The 24146-nt window shown below is 46.3% G+C and overlaps 1 protein-coding gene across 2 annotated transcripts in view; it reads left to right on the plus strand.

Annotated features, from left to right (window-relative positions):
• Nucleotides 1-1697: 1697 nt before the first annotated feature.
• The window catches only part of MAP2K7 (mitogen-activated protein kinase kinase 7), a 57312-nt gene continuing 34863 nt past the window's right edge, over nt 1698-24146 (plus strand). For both annotated transcript variants that reach the window (XM_075346334.1, XM_075346335.1), the window contains exon 1: nt 1698-1865. In XM_075346334.1, the coding sequence (XP_075202449.1) occupies nt 1748-1865 (118 nt within the window). In that variant the 5' untranslated portion in view covers nt 1698-1747. The remainder of the gene's footprint in view (nt 1866-24146) is intronic.

Consider the following 24146-nt stretch of genomic DNA (forward strand, 5'->3'; position numbering starts at 1 on the left):
GTATTATTGCAGTATTATTATTACTCAATCTTATATAGCGGTATTATTATTCTATCTTATATTGCGGTATTACTGCGGTAGTTTTAATATTCGATCTTATATAGCTGTATTATTAGAATGCAATCTTATATAGCGGTATTATTATTCGATCTTATATAGCAGTGTTATTGCACTATTATTACTATTCACTATTATATTGCGGTATTATTGCGGTATTAATATTCGATCTTATATAGCGGTATTACTGTGGTAGTATTAATATTCGATCTTATATAGCGGTATTATTATTCGATCTTATATAGCTGTATTATTGCAGTATTATTAGTATTCAATCTTATATAGCGGTATTATTATTCGATCTTATATAGCTGTATTATTGCAGTATTATTAGTATTCAATCTTATATAGCGGTATTATTATTCGATCTTATGTAGCGGTATTATTACTATTCACTATTATATAGCAGTATTATTATTTGATCTTATATAATGGTATAATTGCGGTATTATTATTCGATCTTATATAGCGGTATTATTACTATTCGATCTTATATTGCGGTATTATTGCGGTATTAATATTCGATCTTATATAGCGGTATTACTGTGGTAGTATTAATATTCGATCTTATATAGCGGTATTATTATTCAATGTTATATAGCTGTATTATTGCAGTATTATTAGTATTCAATCTTATATAGCGGTATTAGTATTCGATCTTATATAGCTGTATTATTGCAGTATTATTAGTATTCAATCTTATATAGCGGTATTATTATTTGATCTTATGTAGCGGTATTATTACTATTCACTATTATATAGCAGTATTATTATTTGATCTTATATAATGGTATAATTGCGGTATTATTATTCGATCTTATATAACGGTATTATTACTATTCGATCTTATATTGCGGTATTATTTGATCTTATATAGCGGTATTATTGCGGTATTATTATTTGATCTTATATAGCGGTATTATTATTCAACTGTCTATAGCGGTATTATTATTATTTGATCTTACATAATGGTATTATTACTATTCCATCTTATATTGTGGTATTATTATTATTTTATCTTATACAGCTGTATTATTGTGGTATTATTATTCGATCTTGTATAGCGGTATTATTGCGGTATTATTATTTGATCTCATATTGCGGAATTATTAGTCGATCTTATATAGCGGTATTATTATTCAATTGTATCTGGCGGTATTATTATTTGATCTTATATTGTGGTATTATTATTTTTTGATCTTACATAGCGGTATTATTACTGTATTATTATTTGATCGTATTATTGATATTATTAGTATGTCAATCTTGTAGTAAATCTTGCATTCCTCCAGGCAGGGTAATATTAGTCAGAGAGACCCCCCCATCTTTACTCGGGGTGAGGACACCCCATGGTCCTGTGTGCTTCCAAAAGCCATGGCTAATTATATGATTATCCAGGTGACAGAAGGGTATACAAAGTACGCATGCGCACTATTGACGTCCGGCGCACTTCAAGTAAAGCGAGGCGCAGCTGTCAAGCGCATGCGTACTAACTTCTAAACGCGGCACCTCCTGCGACCGAATACAAGATTCTCTGCGCAGGCGCACTGACAGCTGTCGATCTTCACCCCTGCGATGTCAAGTTGTTTGTCTGTCAGGCCGGGCGCGCATGCGCAGGAGTCAGATCTGTCAGTCTTTTTTCGCGCGTGCGCACAGCGCTGTTTGTTTATTATTAGTGCGCGGATGGAAGATGGCGGCGTCCTCCCTAGAACAGAAACTCTCTCGTCTGGAGGCGAAGCTCAAGCAGGAAAACAGAGAAGCAAGAAGGAGGATCGAGTTAGAGATCAGCCCGCAGCGTGCCCGGCCTAGTAAGAAACACTGAGGTGGTGGGTGCGGGAGAACAGAGAGTGATGGGCCCGGGTGGGGGAGGGGTGCAGGGCTGGTTATTGTAGTGAATGGTGGAAACATGAGCAGAGCTGCCGGCGGGGGTCACAGGAGGGCCGTGCTGATGATGAGGGCTGCTATGTGGCCTCATACATTGCTGGCGGCCCCCTGGCCTCTACTGGTCTCTAGCAGGGCAGTGTGCACCTTATTTTAGTTGCCAGAGCCCATGGGGGCCAGCCGGTGTGTGGGGGCAAACTGTGGAGGTCGTAGGTTGCGTGGGGGCGAGCTGTGGAGGTCGTAGGTTGTGCGGAGGCCAGCCTGTGCGTGGGGGCGAGCTGTGGAGGTCGTAGGTTGCGCGGAGGCCAGCCGGTGCGTGGGGGCGAGCTGTGGAGATCGTAGGTTGCGCGGAGGCCAGCCGGTGCGTGGGGGCGAGCTGTGGAGGCCAGCCGGTGCGTGGGGGTGTGCTGTGGAGGTCGTAGGTTGCGCAGAGGTTAGTCGCGGAGGCCAGCCGGAGTGTGGGGGTGAGCTATGGAGGCTTCCGATGCGCAGAGGTTAACTGCGAAGGCTGTTGGGAGCGACTCTCTGTGGCCGGCCTGTGCATGGCGGTGAGTTGCGGAGGCTGTCAGGTGCCTGGAGGTTAGCAGCGAAGGCCGGCTGGAGGGTGGGTGTGAGGTGTGGAGGTTAGCAGGGAAGGCCGGCTGGGGGTGAGGCGTGGAGGTTAGCAGTGAAGGCCGGGTGGAGGGTGGGGGTGAGGTGTGGAGGTTAGCAGTGAAGGCCGGGTGGAGGGTGGGGGTGATGCATGGAGGTTGGCAGCGAGGCCGTTGGGAGCGAATCTCGGAGGCAGGTCAGAGCGTGGGAGGCGAGTCACGGAGGTCGTGAGGTGCCTTGAGGTTAGCTGCAGAGGCCAGCCTGAGCGTGGGAGCGAGCCATGAACGTTGTCAGGTTTCTCAAAGGTTAGCTGCTAAGGCTGGAGCGAATCTCGGAGGCTGGCTGATGTGTGGGGACCAGTCGTGGAGGCTATCAGGTGCCTGGAGGTTAGCCACGAAGGCCGGCCAGAGCGTGGGGGGTGAGGCGCACAGTTTAGCTGTGGAGGTCATTGGGAGTGAATCTTGGAGGCCGGCTGGTGCGTGGGGGTGAGTCGCGGAGGCTGCAGAGACCTGCCCGAGTGTGGGGTTGAGGCCCAGAGGCTAGCTGGGAAGGTTGTCTGGAGCGAATCTCGGAGGCAGGCCGGAGCATGGGGGTGAGTCGCAGAGGATGTCTGGTGCCTGGAGGCTAACTGCAGAGGCCGGCCGGCGTGTGGGGGCGAGCCATGAAGGTTGTCAGGTGCACAAAGGTTAGCTACAGAGGCCGTCAGGAATGAATCTCGGAGGCCGGTCGGACCGTGGGGGCGAGGCGTGGAGGTAGTGGGGTGCACAAAGGTTAGCTGCGGGGGCCGACTGGAGCGTAGGGGTAAGTCGCAAAGGCCGTCAGGTGCCTAGAGGTTGGCCGCAGAGGCTGGCTGTATTGTGGGGGCGAGCTGTGAAGGTCATTGGATGGGCAAATGTTAGTTACTGGGAACGAATCTCGTAGGATGGCCAGAGTGCGCGGGCGAGACGCAGAGACCGCCTGGTGCCCGGAGGTTAGCCGCAGAGGCCGGCTGGAACGTTGGGAGGAGGCGCAGAAGCCCGCTGGAGTGTGGAGGCGAGCTGTGGAGGCTGACCAGAGCATAGGGGTGATACTTGAAGGTCGTTGGGTGCGCAGAGGCCGGCTGGAGCAAGGGGGCGAGGCCGTCAGGTGCCGGAAGGTTATAGCCGCCTCCCGTCATCAGGGTATTGTGATATCGGTGACATTTTGTTGTATGATCATTTATAGCCATAACTGCGGGATCAAGAGACCAGAGTAGATGGATATCTCCGAAGGGGCGATGCTCGGACGAATATCGGGCCGGTTCCTGAACAGAAGCGATCCAGATTAGAAGAAGACCAGCATCCGCAGATCGTATACTGAAACCCTAGCTTTATTCTTCCAAAAGTTAAAACATAGACCCCGGAAGCTGCGGATGCTGGTCTTCTAATCTGGATAACACCGGGGTGCCAGTGCTGGCACAGGAGGTGTGGATGGTGGGGAAAGGCTCTCTTGGGTTTTGTTCCAAAAACCCCAAAAAAAGGGAACCCCAATAAAATATAACTTTTATTCTTTATACTAAGATCCGAGACCAAATTCACAAACAATCATGGATAGATAATGAGCCGAACGTGAAGTAACAGATGCTAGGAGGGTGGGGGATCACACAGACTGCCCCTAAATCAGCCCTAGTCAGCCGCTCCCTACCTAGCAATGGGGGTATGAGCCAAATAGACTTATCTGAGATGTTGTCCTAAGAAGACGACCCGACGCGTTTCATTCCACAGGTACCAGGGGACAGACAGGGAGCGGACCCGTATCCTTTTTGCACCTCTGCTTGGACTGCTTAGCGAGGCTTCTGCATTGGAGGTCCGCCCCCTGTTTCTCCCCTGATGATTCCCTGGTACCTGTGGGATGAAACGCGTCGAAACGTCTTCTTAGGACAACATCTCAGATAAGTCTATTTGGCTCACCCTCTGATTGGGATGGAGAGTCCCTGTATACTTGCAGTGGTGTTTTTTGTGTTGTGCAGGGCCTATTGGGGTCATGCAGGGTTTCCCGTCGGTGAATGGGGTCGTTATACCCTCCGTTGCTAGGTAGGAGAGGCTGATTTAGGGGCGGTCTGTGTGATCCCCACCCTCCTAGCGTCTGTTATTTCACGTTCGGCACATTATCTATCCATGTTCGTTTGTGAATTTGGTCTCTGACCTTTTTAGTATTGAGAATAAAAGTTATATTTTATTGGGGTTCCCTTTTTTTGTTTTAACCCCTATAGAAGGCCAGGATCTGTCTGACATGATGGTGTTTTGGCACTTGGTATCCTTTAGCGTTTTCACCAATAAACTCTGCCGCTTTTTACATCCCCGGTAGCAACAATGAGTTTTACAATTTCATCCACATTCTGTTGTTTTGTGGAATCCATGTAGTATTTTGTTGCATTTTTTTATTCTTTTCATGAACAGCTTGTCGGTTTCTCTGCAGGCGCTCGCCTTTTTTGGTGCAGATTTTCCCCTTCTTTTTCAGTGCTATATAGGCTGCACCTATTTCCAATGTTATCACATGGTGACCTGCGACGGTCTCAAATGTTTCCAAATGGGTTGAATTTTCTCATGGACATAAGTCATGCGTGACTGCGACTTTTTTACGATTCGGCCATTTTTTTCTCTTTTTACAGCAGAATCGCAGCCCTAACACTGTGAGACCCGCAACACACATCCGTTTTTTTTTTTTGTACGTGTGCGGTACGTATTTGCACGTACCGGAGACACGTACACACGGAGACCCATGTTATTCTATGGTAGATGGCACACACACGTAAAATCACACGGAACGTGTGTCCGTGTGATAAGTACGTGTGTGCACTTTTCTGCACTGACGACATGTCCGTTTTTGGCCGACAGCACGCAGGCATGGACCCGCTAAAGTCTATGGGTCCGTGCCTGCACGGACCGCACACGGAGTATGTCCGTGTTCAGCACGCTTCGTGCGTGTGCGTTTTTACACTAGCGATCTTATTTTTTTTTAAATTAAAGTCAGTATACTTACCTTTTTTCTGCTGTTCTCAGTCATACTTACATTGGCGCTCGTTTTTTTTCTTCCCCCGGCTCATACCGCTCCCCGATCACCAGCGCGGCGAGGAACAGCTGTGCAGAGAATACGCGGCAACAATTACTTTGAAAAAGCCGGCCGCTCATCAATCAATCTCGTATTCCCTGCTTTACCCACCCACAGACGCCTGTGATTGGTTGCAGTCAGACACGCCCCCCACGCTGAGTGACAGCTGTCTCAATGCACCCAATCACAGCAGCCGGTGGGCGTGTCTATACTGTGCAGTAAAATAAATAAATAATTTTAAAAAAACGGCGTGCGGTCCCCCCCAATTTTAATATCAGCCAGATAAAGCCATACGGCTGAAGGCTGGTATTCTCAGGATGGGGAGCGCCACGTTATGGGGAGCCCCCCAGCCTAACAATATCAGTCAGCAGCCGCCCAGAATTGCTGCATACATTATATGCGACAGTTCTGGGACTGTACCCGGCTCTTCCCGATTTGCCCTGGTGCTTTGGCAAATCGGGGTAATAAGGAGTTATTGGCAGCCCATAGCTGCCACTAAATCCTAGATTAATCATGTCAGGCATCTCCCCGAGAAACCTTCCATGATTAATCTGTAAGTGACAGTAAATAAACACACACAGACGAAAAAATCCTTTGTTAGAAATAAAAACACTAACAAATTGCCTTGTTCACCAATTTTATAAGAACGAAAAAGCCCTCCATGTCCGGCGTAATCCAGGATGGCCCAGCGTCGCTTCCAGCTCTGCTGCATGAAGGTGACCAGAGCTGCAGAAGACACCGCCGCTCCTGTCAGCTCCACGCAGCTAATGAAGGGAATAGCGCGATCAGCTGAGCTGTCACTGAGGTTACCCGCGGCCACCGCTGGATCCTGCTTCTATGCAGCTCAGAGCTTTTTTTTAAAAAAAAAATTGGATCGGCCCCACAGCTCATTCTCATAATGCACCAATGCTAGAGAACATACCGCTCTTGTGCTTCGTTCATACAACCGTATTTTCGGCCTGAGTGCTCAGTACTGTGTGTGATAAGAAAACGGGCAGCGCTCTAATTGGTGTTATTCAGAAGAGCTGTCCAGGTGATCTTTTTGTTTCACTGTCCAAATGACCTTGTGGGACAAAAAACCCCATTCACTAGTCCTTGCCATATTTTGGATGAGACTCGTCTATTCGTCTATTTTGCCCAAATAAATGGGATCCCATATGGATCAACCAGATAAGACCTACCCCTAAAATAAGGCCTAGTATCATTTTTTTCAGGATTTTGGGACTAAGTTTGAAATATAAGCCCTACTCCAAAAATAAGCCCTAGTTACAGTTCAGTAGAGGTCATACAGTTTAAAGGGAACTTGTCACCAGATTTGGGGCCTATAAGCTGCAGCCACCACCAGTGAGCTCTTATATACAGCATTCTAACATGCTGTATATAAGAGCCCAGTCTGCTGTGTAGATCATAAAAAAAAACACTTTATAATACTCACCTAGGAGGTCGCTCTGGTGCAAAACAGTCAGATGGGTGTGTCCGTTCTCCGAGACCGGCGCCTCCTCTTTCGGCCATCTTGGTTTTCCTTTTTCTGAAGCTATGGTACATGACTCGTCCTACGTCATACACATGCGCCGGTATTTAGGTCCTGTGCAGATGCACTTTGATCTGCCTGCTCAGGGCACATCAAAGTATTGTACTGCGTCTGCGCAGGACCTCAATACCGGCGCGTGTGTATAACGTAGGACGAGTCATGTACCATAGCTTCAGAAAAAGGAAAACCAAGATGGCCGAAAGAGGAGGCGCCGGTCCCAGAGAACGGACACACCCATCTGACTTGTGCACTGGAGCGACCGATTAGGTGAGTATTATAAAGTGATTTTTACATTCTACACAGCGGCCTGGGGTTTATATACAGCATGTTAGAATGCTGTATATAAGAGCCCAGTGGTGGTGGCCGCAGCTTATAGGCCCCAAAACTAGTGATAGGTTCCCTTTAAAACTCATTCAGAGCTGTATATCATTTGAGAATAGGTCCTTTTTTTATTTTTTTGTTTTCTGGACAGTTTTTGATCTTTGTTCACACTGGTAGATTGTCGTACATGGAAAAAGCAGATGGGAGCTCCAGAAATTCATGATGGAACTCAGGTTGGAGAGTTTTTGATGAGCCAGAATGTGATGACCTTTTTTATATTTGAATAAATGTTGATTATTTTTTATTTTTTTTTTTTAAGAATAGATGTAAATTTTTGTTTATGGGGGAAAAAATAAAACATCCCCTGAAAATAAGCCCTAACCCATCTTTCACACCAAGAAATAATATAAGAACCTGTTCTAGAAACACGTAGAAATCTGATTGGTCCAGATATATTGTCATTATTGACCAAGGAAACTGTATTTGGTCTTGCAAATTTTAATAACTTGTGTTGTATAACAGACTGTACCCAGATGAAAAATGTCTGCTCTTTTGTGGATGAAGGTCAGATGTTTTTGGGGTTTTTAATACGCTGGTGTGAACTTGGCCTAATAGAGATCTTTCTGTGAATCTCTATGCGAAAGTGGTTGTCCAGGGTTCTATACACATGGAGGCTTTTTTTTTTCCCACTAATGATAGCACTATACCCGTGGTATATTCAAATGATGACTGTATGGGAACAGAACGAGCGCATTAAAGGGAACCTGTCACCAGGATTGTCCCCTATAAGCTGCGGCCACCATTAGTGAGCTTTTATATACAGCATTCCAGAATACTGTATATAAGAGCCCAGGCCACTATGTTGAACGAAAAAAAACCCTTTATAATACTAACCTAGGGGGTGGTCCGGTCCGATGGATGTTGCTGCTCTTGGTCCGGCACCTCCCCTATCTTGTGCAGTCACTATCCTCCTGCCCAGCCCCGTGTGGAAGACGTGTCCAGCGTCGTTCACACATAGGTCTCCATTGTGCTCCTGCGCAGGTGCACTTTGATTTGCCCAGCTGAGGACAGATCAAAGTACTGTAATGCGCAGGCGTGAAGAAAGGTCAGAGACCGCCTGCGCATGTGCACTACAGTTAATCGATCTGGCCTCGGTAAGGCAGATTAAAGTGCGCATACGCAAGAGCGCAATGGAGGCCTCTGTGTGGATGATGCAGGACGCGTCGTGCTTTGCAGGGGGATGGCAATCGCCTAAAATGGAGAAGACGCTGGACCGAGAGCAGCGACACCCATTGGCCCAGCCTTCCCCTGAGTCTGTATTATATGTTCAATCTATTTTTATTGTAAACATATCATATTATACATATACATCATGAAAAACTGAATGACTGACATGTCAAACTTTTTATAAATTGCATAGTAAAGAAATCATGTTTTCTCAATCTGTCTCGATCTCAATTTGACCGGATAATGAACACTTTACATCTATAGTCCTCAATAGACCTCTTCAAATTGGATTCCAACGAGATCTCAGGAAAAGGGAAGGAGAAGAGAAGAGAGAGAGAGAGAGAGAAGAAAAAAAGGAAAGAAAGGGGGGAGAAGGGAGGGAATTAGAAGGGGAAGTGGGGGAGAGGTAGGTAGCAGCGTGAGTAAGCTGGGAAGACGAAGGCAGACACAAAAGGGAAATGTTGGGTAGTTTGATTTGATTAGATTAGGGTGGGGGAGAGGCGCTCACTGTCATCTGAGAATCAGGTGGTCCTACATTCTTGTCCGGTTCATCCCTGACCATGCTGTACTCCACCGATCTAATAAGATGTTATGGCTCCGTCAAAACAGTTTAACAAAATCTGGAGAGTCCTTAAATAAGATCCATTCTCCCCAGGTCCTGCAAAATTTGTCCCTAGTGCCCGCAATGTCGGCAGAGAGCTCCTCCATCCTACATATGTTTGCCATTTCAGAGTACCACTCTGAGATGGGAGGTATCGTGGAGGACTTCCAGTACCTAGGTATGACGGAGCGCGCCGCCGCCAGGCAGAAGCGGAGTATGTCTCTCTTATGATAAGCGATTGAGTGTGGTAACATAGAGAGGAGGACTATCTTGGGGCAGTTATTCACTGCTTTCCCAGTTATAAGCTGATAATTAGCAAGAACCTTTCCCCAAAACTGTTTTAATCCATCACACTCCCACCAGATATGTGTCATGGTACCGACATCTTGCCCACATCTCCAGCACATCGCAGATACTGAAGGGAATATAATATGTAGTTTTGACGGAAACTGGTACCAACGTGTCAAAATCTTAAAATTTTTCTCCCCTGCAGAGCACGTGACTGACAATTTATGAGTAAATAAGAAACATTTCTTCCACTCATCGGGAGAGAAGTGTTGCTTCAGCTCCTTTTCCCAAGCTAATTGGTAGCCTCGTTTGCCTGAGACCCCAACTCTGATAAGAATACCGTACAGAAGGGAGATTGTGTGTTCAGGCGGGATGTTTTTAGTAAACAGTTCCTCAAAGGCACTACAAGTGCCTCGGACTCGATCAACTGTTCTCCCCGGAGAGACAAATGCCCGTAGTTGGAGAAACTCTAACCATTGTGAACCTCTAGACGGAAGCTGTGTCCGAAAGGTTTGGAATGAGGGTAATTTACCATCAATCAGTATGTGCCCCAAGCGGATGTCTTCCTCCGCCCTCCATCCGAAGTAGCTTCTCTGTTTATATCCAGGGTGAAATGATGGAGTATAGAATAAGGAAGCGAGGGGACTAACTGACTGTGGAGGCGACATTTTTTTGGATACTATGTGACTAACTTTGAGCGTTTCTTTGATAAAATTTGAAAGTATCCCCACGTTAGAAAGATCTGAAGGAGGTATCCAAGGGAGGTGTTTAAGAGGGATCTCCAGTCCTTCTTGCTCTACCCGTATCCATTGCTTAGAGTCACTGTTGAAATGCCAGTCTAATATACGGGTCAAGGCTGCAGCCTGCATGTAGACTCTGAAGTTAGGAAGGCCTGCTCCTCCACACTCCCTTGGAAGGGTAAGAGTGCGTAAGTTGATTCTTGGTTTAATTTTACCCCATATGAATCGGATAATAGCAGATTGAAGGGTACGAAAAAAACTACTGGGAGGAGAAATGGGGATGGTTTGAAAGTAGTACAAAAAGCGTGGCAGGATATCCATTTTAATTACATTCATCCTGCCCATCCAAGACAATTTCAGTCCCCCGTAAGACTTTAAGTTCTTTATTGTACCTTCTAGTAGTGGTAAGTGATTAAGTGTATATAGTTTGGAGAGGTCCGCTGGGATTGAAATACCCAAATATTTAATGGCCGAAGGTCTCCATTTGAATGGGAAGTTAGACATTGCCCGGGAAACTTCAGTTTGGGTCAAAGAGATATTTAATGCTTCTGATTTTGATAGATTAACTTTAAAGTTACTAAGGAGGCCAAATCGTTCGAATTCCTTCATTATAGACGGGATCGATATATGAGGTTGAGAGATGTATAACAGGAGATCATCTGCATATAATGCAATTTTATGATGGGCATCCCCGATCTTGAGTCCTTTGATATTACTATTCCCCCTGAGAGCGTTAGCTAAGTGTTCCATGATGACTACATACAAAAGCGGAGATAAGGGGCAGCCTTGTCTGGTCCCGTTTCGTACAGCAAAGGAGGAGGATAAAGCCCCGTTAACCCTGACCTTAGCGGTTGGGTTGTCATATAAAGCGCCAATTTTCTGTATAAATCGGGGTCCCAGTCCCAACTGACCCAATGCTGCCCTCAGAAATCCCAAATGGACTCTGTCAAAGGCTTTCTCAGCATCGATGGCTAGGAGACCCAGCGGGATCGAGTTGTTTTTAGCTTTAGCAATAAGAGACAAGGTTTTAATTGTATTGTCTCTTGCTTCACGGCCTTTGACAAACCCCACTTGGTCTGTGTTAATAACGGAGGGCAGGAAAGGGGACAATCTATCAGCCAAAATCTTAGAGTAGAGTTTTAGGTCCACGTTTAATAATGAGATAGGGCGATAGCTTGCAGCTAATAATGGGTCTTTCCCCGGTTTGGGGATCACGCTAATGTGTGCTTCCAGAGACTGAGGGGTTAGCCTTGTGTCTTCATCAATAGAATTAAATGTTTTGGCCATTATCGGGGCTAATTGATCCTTAAGCAATCTGTAAAAAGCCGGGGTGAACCCATCGGGGCCAGGGGATTTACCTGAGGGAGTAATTTGAATTGCGTTACAGATTTCGGATTCTGATATATCCTCCTCCAGGATCTCTATAACATTGCTATCTAGGGAAGGCAAGGCTGTCTCTTGTATATATCTCCCGATTCTATCTGCCAGGTCAGCAGGTGGGAGCTCCGCATATTGCCCTTTAATATTATATAGGTCTTTGTAGTAGGACCGAAAGACCTCCAGGATCTCTGTTGGATCATATGTTTTGTCTCCTTTGGTGTTGATGCATGAAATGTATGAGGTGTTGGCCCGGGGATGCAGCAGCCGTGCCAAAGGACGACCACATTTGTCAGATGAATTATAATAAAAATGTTTGACTCTCTCTCTATGATAGAGAAATTTCTGGTCCAATAGGGTTTTTAGGTTAGTTCGTTTAAGGACGAGGTCAGCCAGAACTGTGGGGGTACGTGTCAGTTTATGTGTATTTTCCAGCTCATGGATCTGTGTTAACAAGTTATCAATCTCTTCAGCTCTTTCCCTCTTGATCCTAGAGCCGTGCTTAATCAGTATTCCACGTAAGACACACTTCAAGGTCTCCCATTGGGTAGGCTGAGAAGTTGGGTCAGAACTATGGACTTGCGTGAAGGAGTCGATTGAATCTCTCAACTCCGTTAGGCAGAGATTGTCTTTAAGTAAATTGTTGTTTAACTTCCAGGTCCATGAGCGCTGGGGGAGGGAGGGTACCTGAAGGGAGAGGTAGACTGGGGCATGGTCGGACCAAAAAATTTCCCCTATCTCTGTAATGGGATGCCAAGCCAACGCTCCGTGGCTTACCAGAAAAAGGTCTATCCTGCTGTATGAGTTGTGTGGTGGGGAATAATATGTGTAGTCCTTACCTTGGGGATTTAGGATTCTCCATACATCAATCAGTCGGAGGGCGTGAAAAGTCCGCTTTAGGGCACTAAGTTCCTTAGTGCGGACACTGCTGCGTCCAGAGGAGGAGTCCATGGCTGGGTCTAGAGTAAAATTGAAGTCACCGCCAACCACCAATGTCCCCTCTGCAAAATCAGATAGCTGCGTCAGAAGGGCCCTACAGGTAGAAATCTGATTAGTGTTAGGTAGGTACCAGTTTGCGATTGTAAACATCGAATTTGCGACCTTCAGTTTAAGAAATATATAGCGACCATGCTCGTCTATACAGGAGTCGACTATGGTGTGCACTAAGTGTTTATGAAGTGCAATCGATACTCCTTTAGATCTGGCCTCTGGGTTAACGCTGTGAAACCATACTGGATAAAATCTATCTCGTAGTATGGGTACATGATCCTTCTTGAAATGCGTCTCCTGTAATAGAAGAATCTGAACCTTTTTTTTGTGCATAGAATACAGGACCTGTGAACGCTTTTGAGGGGTATTAAACCCCCTTATGTTAATAGAGCTAAAGTTGAGGGTGGTCATGTTGGTCCAGGGGCTTTAGAGAGCGTGAAGGGATCCGGGAAAGATAGGGGAAGGGAGACAAAGAGAAGTGGACAAAGATAAAAAAGGGGAAGGAGAGAACGGGGAGAGAGAAGGAGGAGAGGAAAAGAAAAAGAAAAAGAAGAGAGAAAGAAGAGAGAGAAAAAAGAAAAAAAAAAAAAAAAAAAAAAGGGGGGGGTGAGAGAGGGGGAAGGGTTACTTCAGGAATACAAGAGAAAAAGGGAAGATGTAGAAGATTCGAGGAATCACAATACCAAACAAAGGACTAGTTATACAAATAACCTGTCTATGAAATTTTACTCTTAGAGTGAGCAAAGGTTAACCGTGAACAATTGGGGGCCAATGTGTTCTACACCTGCCTGCAGCGTGTAGAGCCCCAAGGGAACGTGAACTTTCAAGGGAGGCATGCTCCCCGCCGGACCGGCCCCCGGCCCAACTCAATTATATATGTGAACTTTAATGTACCCAACCCATCAATCCTAAAACACCATAAACTCTATATAGATATGGAGTCAAAATTATCAATCCCATCATTAGAAATAATGGTGACAACGCCTGCACAGACCAAAGTGCCCTAAATGGCAAAACCATCATTCTCTCCCCACATTTCAGTGGATCCCATTTGAGGCAGTCCAGGGACTCTCAGTCTCCACTTGGTGATGGTGCTCCAGTCTTTACTCCACTCCGCCGCCGCGGGCCCCGATCTCTCTTACGGACCCGCTGCGACCGAGGAGCCTGTGCCTCCACTCCTGGAACTCCGTGGACGTATGGCCATTCTGAAGCATTGATATGCACCACGGGTATCCCAAGGGCCACACAGAAATCCGGGATATCCCTTGGAGACTGTATCGCATGTGAGGAACCGCCATGTCGGACTTGCAATTTAAAGGGGAAACCCCATGAGTAGAGGATGTTTCTCTGTCTCAGGGCATCTAATAAAGGCCTTAGAACCCTGCGCTTTTGTAATGTGTGCCGAGATAGGTCCTGCAGCAAATGAATCGGCGTGTTCTTGAATAAAATGGGATCTTTCTGCCGTGCCTTTCTCAGGATTTCATCTTTTATCTTGTATTTATGAACTTTGCATATTATGTCCCGTGGACTAGAACCTTCAACTGGTTTAGGGCCCAGAGATCTGTGTGCCCTGTCTAATTCCAAACGGGAGTCCCGTGGAAGGCCCAATATAGAATTAAAAAGATGCCGCAGTGACTCATCTATATCTTGGGGGGCGAGGGTTTCTGGGATGCCCCTTACCCTAATGTTATTTCGCCTTCCTCTGTTTTCCAACTCATCAAGCAGATCTGTTAAATGTTCTATCTGTTGGGCTTGTGTAGATAATGCTGTTGCCTGTGCCTTCAGTTGCATTGAGATAGATGTAGTGCAGGATTCAGACGCCGTCACCCGTTCTGACAATTGTTGCACTTCCCCCCTGATTGAGGCCGATTCTGCTCTGTAAGAGGCTTCTAGTCTGGAGATGTAGTTTTCCATTTCCTCTCTAGTGGGGATGGTCCTTATTCTGGCTTTAAGGTCATCCCACACACAGTCCTCTTGCGTTCCCTCCTGTATATCCCCATCCCCTGAGACAGATGGTGAAGATCTAAATACAGCAGGGGTCAAGCCTTTTTCTGGGGAGGAGGGAGTCTCCACTGTCAGTGCACTGCTTTTTGATGTTGACACTGACATATGTACTGAGGGGGATCTTATCTCTGACTGCCCGAGGAGCTGATTATTCAGGGACAATGAGGAGTTATCAGGAGCAGGCATAAGAGTCACAGTGTCTGCAGCCTCATGTTGACCAGCAGCGTTCAGGTTGTTAGGGAGCGCACACACAGCAGCATATGAGAGTGTGTTATCAGTGGGGCTGAGGTGTTGAAATTCCCGCCTATTTTCTGAGAGGGCTACAGGCGCTGCTGTTACCGATAATCTCTGCTGCGGCTGTGGGGATGTCTGACACTTCTTACCCTCTGCCTGCATTCCTGGTTCAGTAGCTGCCGTGTCTGCGATGTCCTCCGTCTCTCTGCTGCTGTGGGGAGCATGCTTTCCACGAGCGACCGCCGCCATGTCAGGTAAGGAGGGGGCACCCTGATGCAGCAGTCCCCCGTCTGCTCCTTCCTCTGCTCGCTGTGTTCCGTTCGGCTTGTGGGGGCTCCCATCTCTCCAGGAGGATCCCTGGGCACGTTCCATCTGGCAGTGATGGGGCATGGAAGAACCCCCAGACACTTCAGCGGCCGCCATGAAGGGGTCAGTCTGCGTCAGGCCCTGTCCCGCTGAGCTCCTTAGGAACCTTGCAATGCTTTCTGAGGGAGGCACAGGAGAGTCTGTCAGCGTCCCCCCGCCGGTCCCCTTCTTTTTAGCCGGCATTTACGTCTATAATGCTGGGTGGGTATGATTAATAGGGCTCAGGGGCAGTTCAGGCGCGGGAGCAAGGTTTTTTAGCGTCCTCACTCCTCCATTGCCAGGCCACGCCTCGAGTCTGTATTATAAATGTGATTATTATTTTTTTTTTTTTTACATTCTACACAGCGGCCTGGACTCTTCTATACTGTAGTCTGTACTGTATATAAGGGCTCAGTGGTGGTGGCCGCAGCTCATGAGGGAAACACCTGGTGACAGGTTCCCTTTAATGATCATTCAGTTCCCATCCGTTTTTGTCGGCTTGTGTGAACACGTGCTGATCTGCTTATATGTAATTGATCAACGCTTTACAGACCATAAGATTATCGGCCACCATCTACCGTTTTCCCTTTCGGTAATGCACACTTGGCGTCTATTAGATGCCGACGAACCATCGTGTATATATAATAGTAGCCGCTTCCAAGCAGAAGCCACTTGAAAAATACTTCGGTCACTTTTAGCCTCTTCACGGCTTTTGAAGTCTGATGAGGTTATACGAAATCATACAAGACATGAGCACAGCAAGTAGTTTTTACATTACTGCATATACAGTACAGATAAAAAGTTTGGACACACTGTACAGATAATAAGTTTGGACACACCTTCTCATTCAAAGAGTTTTCTTTACATTCATGACTCTGAAACTCGTAAATTCACATTGAAGGCATCAAAACTATGAGTTAAAACATGTGGAATGAAATACTTAGTGTGAAAGTGAAAATATGTCTTATATTCTAGGTTCTTCAAACTAGCCACCTTTTGCTTTGATTACTGCTTTGCACACTCTTGGCATTCTCTTGATGAGTTTCAAGAGGTAGTCACCAGAAATAGTTTTCCAACAGTCTTGAAGGAGTTCCCAGAGATGCTTAGCACTTGTTGGCCCTTTTGCCTTCACTCTGCAGTCCAGCTCACCCCAAATCATCTCGATTGGGTTCAGGTCTGGTGACTGTGGAGACCAGGTCATCTGGCGTAGCCCCCCATCACTCTCCTTCTTAGTCAAATAGCCCTTACACAGCCTGGAGGTGTGTTTGGGGTCATTTTCCTGTTGAAAAATAAATGATGGTCCAACTAAACGCAAACCGGATGTAATAGCACACCGCTGCAAGATGCTGTGGTAGCCATGCTGGTTTAGTATACCTTCAATTTTGAATAAATCCCCAACAGTGTCACCAGCAAAGCACCCCCACACCATCACACCTCCTCCTCCATGCTTCACGGTGGGAACCAGCCATGTAGAGTTCATCCGTTCACCTTTTCTACAAAGACACGGTGGTTGGATCCAAAGATCTGAAATTTGGACTCATCAGACCAAAGCACAGATTTCCACTGGTCTAATGTCCATTCCTTGTGTTCTTTAGCCCAAACAAGTCTCTTCTGCTTGTTGCCTGTCCTTAGCAGTGGTTTCCTAGCAGCTATTTTACCATGAAGGCTTGCTGCACAAAGTCTCCTCTTAACAGTTGTTCTAGAGATGAGAAGGTGTGTCCAAACTTTTGGTCTGTACTATATGTTAATTCTTAATGTTTATTGAGCACTTTTTCAGGCAAGTTCCAGGTAGAGTCCACCTGAAAAAGACATCATGTGCCCAATTTCTCCGTAATGTTACTTCAGCCCCTGGCCCACCTAAAGGGACTTAGAGCAAAGAATGACTGTTCAAACTAAGTAAAGGTGCACCACGTCATGGGCAAACAAATCAGCTCACCTTCTCACCAGCTTATTTTCCATCTATCTCCGCCTTTTTGACGCAAGGGTCATCAATCAAAGAAAAGGTGGAGGGCGGTGGAGGGAAAACAAGCAAATGAGAAGGTGCACTTCAATGATTAGCCCCACCAAGATGCACCGAACATCTGTACTTGGAGTCCATTTAAACCAAATATTGTCTGGGGTCATGTTGTACGGAATCTGGTTGCCGCCATAGCTCATGAGTTTGGTGGATTAATTGAGATGTTCTGTGGTGCATTCAAAGCGTTTTGACGTTTGGTACTTAAATCCTATATATTGGCTTATGTGTACTGGCCAGGGCCATAAAAATCATGGCTGTATTTGAGTGCAACCTGAGTTCCTACGTCTCTGGTATTTGGGATGTGGTTGAAGAACCACAAATTGGGGAAGTTGATATGGTTTAGGTCTTTTTTTACTGTGTCTTCACTGCCTTCTTGGTGTTGGCTTCCTGGTGGACAAGCAGTAGAGTCCTCGTTGAGGTGACCACTTGTTGCACCTTCAGTGATAGACCCGTTTTTTTTTCCAGAAGAGTAGTGGGCCCGAGCACATCCTAGAGTGTATTATGATGAAAAGATTTTGCCCTACAGCTTTAGAGAACTTTATAGAGAACAGTTCTTGGCCTGGAAGACAGAATCGTATGGATCCCGACGTCTCCAAGAATTGAATGTAGCTTAGTAAATCTAAAATGGTTGGGGCTTTTTTGGTATGGACATATGTAAGCTGTCCTCCATCCACACACACACACGCCATTATTTCAGTACAGATGTTTGGATAGCGGGAGACTACACTTCGGTATTATTGCTTTATTTTGTACTGACCCGTAATCGGGCCCTTTTGATCTTATTCATCCCAAGAGAATATTGGTGGTAAATGTTTGGTATTCAAGAAGATACTGTCTAACCTGGCCTTGCCATTGCTGACCGTGCCATCCACCACTAGTCAATACCTAGTCCCTCCCATCACCAACCCCATGGAAAAGGGGAGCGATCATTGGCTGTGAATGGCAGGATGACGATTACAGGTTTTCTCCAGCTCGGTGTATCATTCCAGCTTGTGATGTGTACAGCTCACTCATTCTGTATAAGGCTACTTTCACAAATCAGTTTTTTTTTCCATCAGGCACAATCTGGAAAAAAAAACGGATAAAACTGATCTGGCACCGCATCCGTTTTATCCCCATTGATTTGTATTAGCTCCGGATTGTGCTGGATGGCATTGTGTTGCATCCAGCTTTTGCCAGATCCGGCGTAATTGGCTAATGCGGCGGCTGGATGCAACGTCTCTTGTAACGTTTTTTTTGTCTCTGACAAAAAAACACATCGCACTGGATCCGGCGCAATATGGCGTGATTTACAATGGAAGCCTATGGACACCGGATCCGGCGTAATGCGGCAAAAACGGATGCGAACGCGGGATCCGTTTTTTTTAAACTGCGCATGCTCCAATTTATTGTAAAAAAAAAAAAAAAAAAACGGACGAAAAGAATGCGCCGGATCCGTTTTTTGACGGATCCGGTATACCGGATCCGTAAAAAAAAAGATCCAGCTCATCCGTTTTTTTTATATTCTGAGTCAGATCCGTTGTATCAGGCACACGCTGGATTGTGCCTGATGCCAAAAAACTGATGTGTGAAAGTAGCCTAACCTTCCACTCATGACATGGCACATCTTATGGCTTTTCAAACCACAAAAATGCCTTGTATGATTTCTCCATTTAATTGAGTGGAAGGAAAATGCCATAAATTAATAGATGCCTAAGGCTAAGTTCACACTTCCGTTGTTTTGCATCAGTCACATGCGTTGCTTGACGCATGTGACTGATGCGTTGTACAACGGATGACAAAGGTGACAAAGAAAAGAATTTCTTTGTCGGACTCCGTTGTGTTGGGGTGGGGCGGAGTTCGAGGGGGGGCGGCGTTCGGGAGGGCGGGGCGGAGTTTGGGGGCGGGGCTGAAGACGTCAGTGCCGCGGTCTGCATGGCTGGGGACAGGTGAGTGAGTGTGTGTATGTGTGTGTCTACATGCGTGTGTACATGCGGAGTGCGGGAGGGGGCGGAGCGCGAGGGGGCAGAGCCGAGCGGGGCTGTGGAGCTGAGGACGTCAGTGCCGCGGGGACTGCAGGGCTGGGGACAAGTGAGTGAGTGTGTGTGTGTGTGTGTGTGTACACATGCGGAGTGCAGGAGGGGGCGGAGCTGAGTGGGGAAGTGTCGGCCTCCTTGCACACTGTATCCAGGGTAAATATCGGGTAACTAAAAGCAAAGCACTTTTTGCTTGGTTACCCGATATTTATCTTGGTTACCACCATACACCGCTTAGCGCGGGCTCCCCACCCCCATAACCACTGTAAATATCGGGTAACTAACCAAAGCACATTGCTTGGTTACCCGATGTTTATCCTGGTTACGGGGGCGGGGAGCCAGAGAGCACATGCGCAGCGAAATCCTACGGATCGCGCTACTCAAAAAACGTTACAGGCTGCGTTGCTCCCGCCCGGCAGTCAGTTAAAAAACGACTGACCACGACGCAGCATCATCAGTCACAATCCGTCACTAATAGAAGCCTATGGGGAAAAACAGGATTCCTGCGAAATATTTTGCAGGATACCGTAATTCCTCAAGGCTACGGATTGTGACTGATGCAAAACAACGGAAGTGTGAACTTAGCCTTAAGAGACTGGATTTTTAACCTATGGCACTTAGACCTCTACGGCTAGATCAGAGTTGGTGTCAATCGATTTACTGGACCCAGTAATCTGTAGCCTCCTACCAGATTGCATCCGCTACCAGTCTTTTGATTAGCCGGCCTGGTGTAATCCGTTGTTGTGGAGTGGCGCACAACTGATGTCGCGAAAGGCCAGCTAATCAAGAGAGTTTGCAGATGCAGGCAGGTTGGCCAGTTTTTGGGGCTCCAATCCACCGGCCACAGATTAGTGACCAGACCACCGGATCGGGGCCTGCAAATCAATTTACACCAACCCTCCATGCCATGTCTAGGGGGATATCACTATCCTAATGCTGAGCTTTTCATAAACCGAATAAACTACGATCATAGCCTTGGGGGGGGGGGGTACTTTGAAGTGATTTATAGTTCTGGGTACTTGGCTTGGAATCAGCGCCCTAGAGCGTTCTTCAGTTGTACGTACATCCTTATTTCTGTCGATACATATTTGTACTTGCCTTCCCCTGGGGCATAGGGTCGCTGCAGAAGGAGTCTTCGTTTGAATCTTTCTGATCTTTGTTCCTCTTCAGAATAAAATGTCAGGTTTTTGTCATGTAAAAAGTCATACCGAGAGGAATCCTTTCAGAACTATTTCCACCTAGTATTTGTAGAAATACATTGAGAAAGAAACAAATAATTTTGAGAGGGAAAAGAACCCTAACAAAACTAAAATAATGTAGTTATGCAAGTATGAATGCCCTCTTATAATTGGGCATGTAGTTGTGTTCAGAATGAGCCAATCACATGTAAATAAAGTGGGTATGGAAAGTATTCACACCCCTTTTAATTGTTCACTCTGTTTCATTGCAACCATTTTGGTAAATTCTAAAAAGTTCATTTTTTTTCTCATTAATGTACGCTGCACCCCATCCCCCATCTTCCCAGAAAAAAATATAGAAATTTTTTGCAAATTTATTAAACAAGAAAAACTGAAATATCACATGGTCATAAGTATTCAGCCCCTTTGCTCAGTATTTATAAGCATCTTCCTTTTGAGGTAGTACAGCAATGAGTCTTCTTGGGAATGATGCAACAAGTTTTTCACCCTGGATTTGCGGATCCTCTGCCATTCTTCCTTGCAGATCCTCTCCAGTTCCGTCAGGTTTAATGGTGAACGTTGGTGGACGCCATTTTCAGGTCTCTCCAGAGATGCTCAGTTGGGTTTAGATCAGGGCTCTGGCTGAGCTAGTCAAGAATGGTCACAGAGTTGTTCTGAAGCCACTCCTTTGTTATTTTAGCTGTGTGCTTAGGTTCATTGCCTTGTTGTAAGGTGAACCTTCGGCCAAGTCTGAGGTCCAGAGCAGTCTGGAAGAGGTTTTCTTCCAGGATATATCTGTATTTGGCTGTATTCATCTTTCCTTCAATTGCAACCAGTCATCCTGTCCCTGCAACTGAAAAACGCCCCCATAGCATGATGCTGCCACCACCATGCTTCACTGTTGGGATTGTATTGGGCAGGTGATGAGCAGTGCCTGGTTTTCTCCACACATACCGCTTAGATTTGTCACCAAAGAGTTCTATCTTCATCTCATCAGACCAGAGAATCTTATTTCTCATAGTCTGGGAGTCCTTCATGTGTGTTTTTGCAAACTCTATGCAGGCTTTCATATGTCTTGCACTGAGGAGAGGCTTCCGTCGGGCCACTCTGCCATAAAGGCCTGACTGGAGGAGGTCTGCAGTAATAGTCGACTTTGTGAAACTTTCTTCCATCTCCCTACTGCATCTCTGGAGCTCAGCCACAGTGATCTTGGGGTTCTTCATCTCTCTCACCAAGGCTCTTCTCCCACGATTGCTCAGTGTAGCTAGACAGCCAGGTCTAGGAAGAGTTCTGGTGGTCCCAAACTTCTTCCATTTAAGGATTGTGGAGGCCACTGTGCTCTTAGGAACCTTGAGTCCTGCAGAAATTATTTTGTAACCTTGGCCAGATCTGTGCCTTGCCACAATTCTGTCTCTGAGCTCCTTGGGCAGTTCCTTTGACCTCATGATTCTCATTTGATCTGACATGCGCTGTGAGGTCTTATATAGACAGGTGTGCGCCTTTCCAAATCAAGTCCTATCAGTTTCATTAAACACAGCTGGACTCTAATGAAGGAGTAAAACCATCTCAAGGAGGATCACAAGGAAATGGACAGCATGTGACCTAAATATGAGTGTCTGAGAAAAGGGGCTTAATACTTATGACCATGTGATATTTCAGTTTTTCTTGTTTAATAAATTTGCAAAATTTTCTACATTTCTTTCTGTCAAGATGGGGGGATGGGGTGCAGAGAGTACAGTAATGAGAAAAAAAACCTTTTTTGAGTTTACCAAATGGCTGCAATGAGACAGTGAAAAATTTAAAGGGGTCTGAATACTTTACGTATCCTCTGTATATAATAATAATAATAATAATCTTTATTTCTATAGCGCCAACATATTCCGTAGCGCTTTACAATTCAGGAGGATCATATACAAACAAGTAACAGTTATAGAAATACAATATTTAGAGGGGAAAAAAATACAACCCTGCTCGTGAGAGCTTACAATCTACAATGAGATGGGGGGAGAGGCAAGGTTCAAGTGCTTATTTACAATGACAATCCAACCATCTCACGGAAATGGGGCTGGATAATGGTTTCCTGGACCAGTGGGCCCGAGCCTTGAGATGCCTTTGGGTGCCATGGAGTTTGATGTGGAGCTATGTTGTGAGAGGTTGTAGAGGGACTATGTGAATCGAATCTGATTAGGGAGTGTGATAGGCCGCCCTAAAAAGATGTGTCTTTAGGGTGCGTCTGAAGCTGAGTAAGTTGTGATTTGTCCTAACTTCTTGGGGTAGAGCGTTCCAGAGGGTTGGTGCAGCTCGGAAGAAGTCTTGGATCCGGGAGTGGGAGGTTCGAATTAGTGTGGATGTTAGTCGAAAGTCGCTTGCAGAGCGTAGAGAACGGGTGGGGTGATAGACAGAGAGGAGGGTGGAGATGTAGGGGGGTGCCGCACTGTGGAGAGCTTTGTGGGTGAGAACAAGCAGTTTGAATTGGATCCTATGATATATGGGCAGCCAGTGCAATGACTGGCACAGAGCAGAGGCATCCGAGTAGCGGTTAGCCAGATAGATGACCCTGGCTGCTGCATTAAGGATTGACTGTAGAGGAGAGAGTCTAGTTAGGGGGAGACCAATTAATAGAGAGTTACAGTAGTCCAAGCGAGAGTGGATCAGGGCCACGGTGAGGGTTTTTGTCGTTTCCATTGTGAGAAAGGGGCGGATTCTAGAGATGTTCTTGAGGTGCAAGCGGCAGGTGCGGGCAAGAGATTGTATGTGGGAGGTGAAGGAGAGATCAGTGTCAAGTATAACCCCCAGGCAGCGGGCTTGCGGCCTAGGACTTATCGTTGTGCCACACACAGAGAGGGAGATGTCAGGTTGAGGAAAGTTGGAAGATGGAGGGAAAAGAAGAAGTTCAGTTTTGGAAAGGTTAAGTTTCAGATAGAGAGCAGACATGACATTGCAAACTGCAGTCAGGCAGTCACTGGTGTTCTGTAGTACAGCGGGGGTGAGCTCAGGGGAGGAGGTGTATAGCTGTGTGTCATCAGCATAAAGATGGTACTGAAAGCCAAATCTGCTGATGGTCTGACCAATTGGGGCAGTGTAGAGGGAGAAAAGAAGAGGGCCAAGGACTGAACCTTGAGGGACCCCAACAGTGAGAGGAAGAGGAGAAGATGTGGAGCCAGCAAATGATACACTGAATGAGCGGCCAGAAAGATAGGACGAGAACCAGGAGAGCACAGTGTCCTTTAGGCCGATAGAGTGGAGCATAGAGAGAAGGAGATGGTGGTCAACAGTGTCAAAGGCAGCAGAAAGGTCAAGAAGAATAAGCAGAGAGTGGTCACCGTTACGTTTTGCTGTCAATAGGTCATTGGTCACTTTGACAAGGGCAGTTTCTGTTGAGTGTAGAGGGCGGAAGCCAGACTGTAAAGGATCTAGAAGAGAGTGAGAGGAGAGGTAGCGGGTGAGGCGAGAGTAGACCAGGCGCTCCAAGAGTTTAGAGATGAAGGAGAGATTGGAGACTGGTCTGTAGTTGCTTGTGCAGGACGGATCGAGAGAAGGTTTTTTTAATAATGGAGTAATGATAGAGTGTTTGAGGGAGGAAGGGAAGATACCAGAAGAGAGAGAGAGATTGAAGATTTTAGTTAGGTGAGTGGTGACAACCGGAGAGAGGGACTGGAGTAGAGGTGTGGGGAAGGGAT

This window comes from Anomaloglossus baeobatrachus, chromosome 4, assembly GCF_048569485.1.
Source record: "Anomaloglossus baeobatrachus isolate aAnoBae1 chromosome 4, aAnoBae1.hap1, whole genome shotgun sequence".
Classification (NCBI taxonomy): domain Eukaryota; kingdom Metazoa; phylum Chordata; class Amphibia; order Anura; family Aromobatidae; genus Anomaloglossus; species Anomaloglossus baeobatrachus.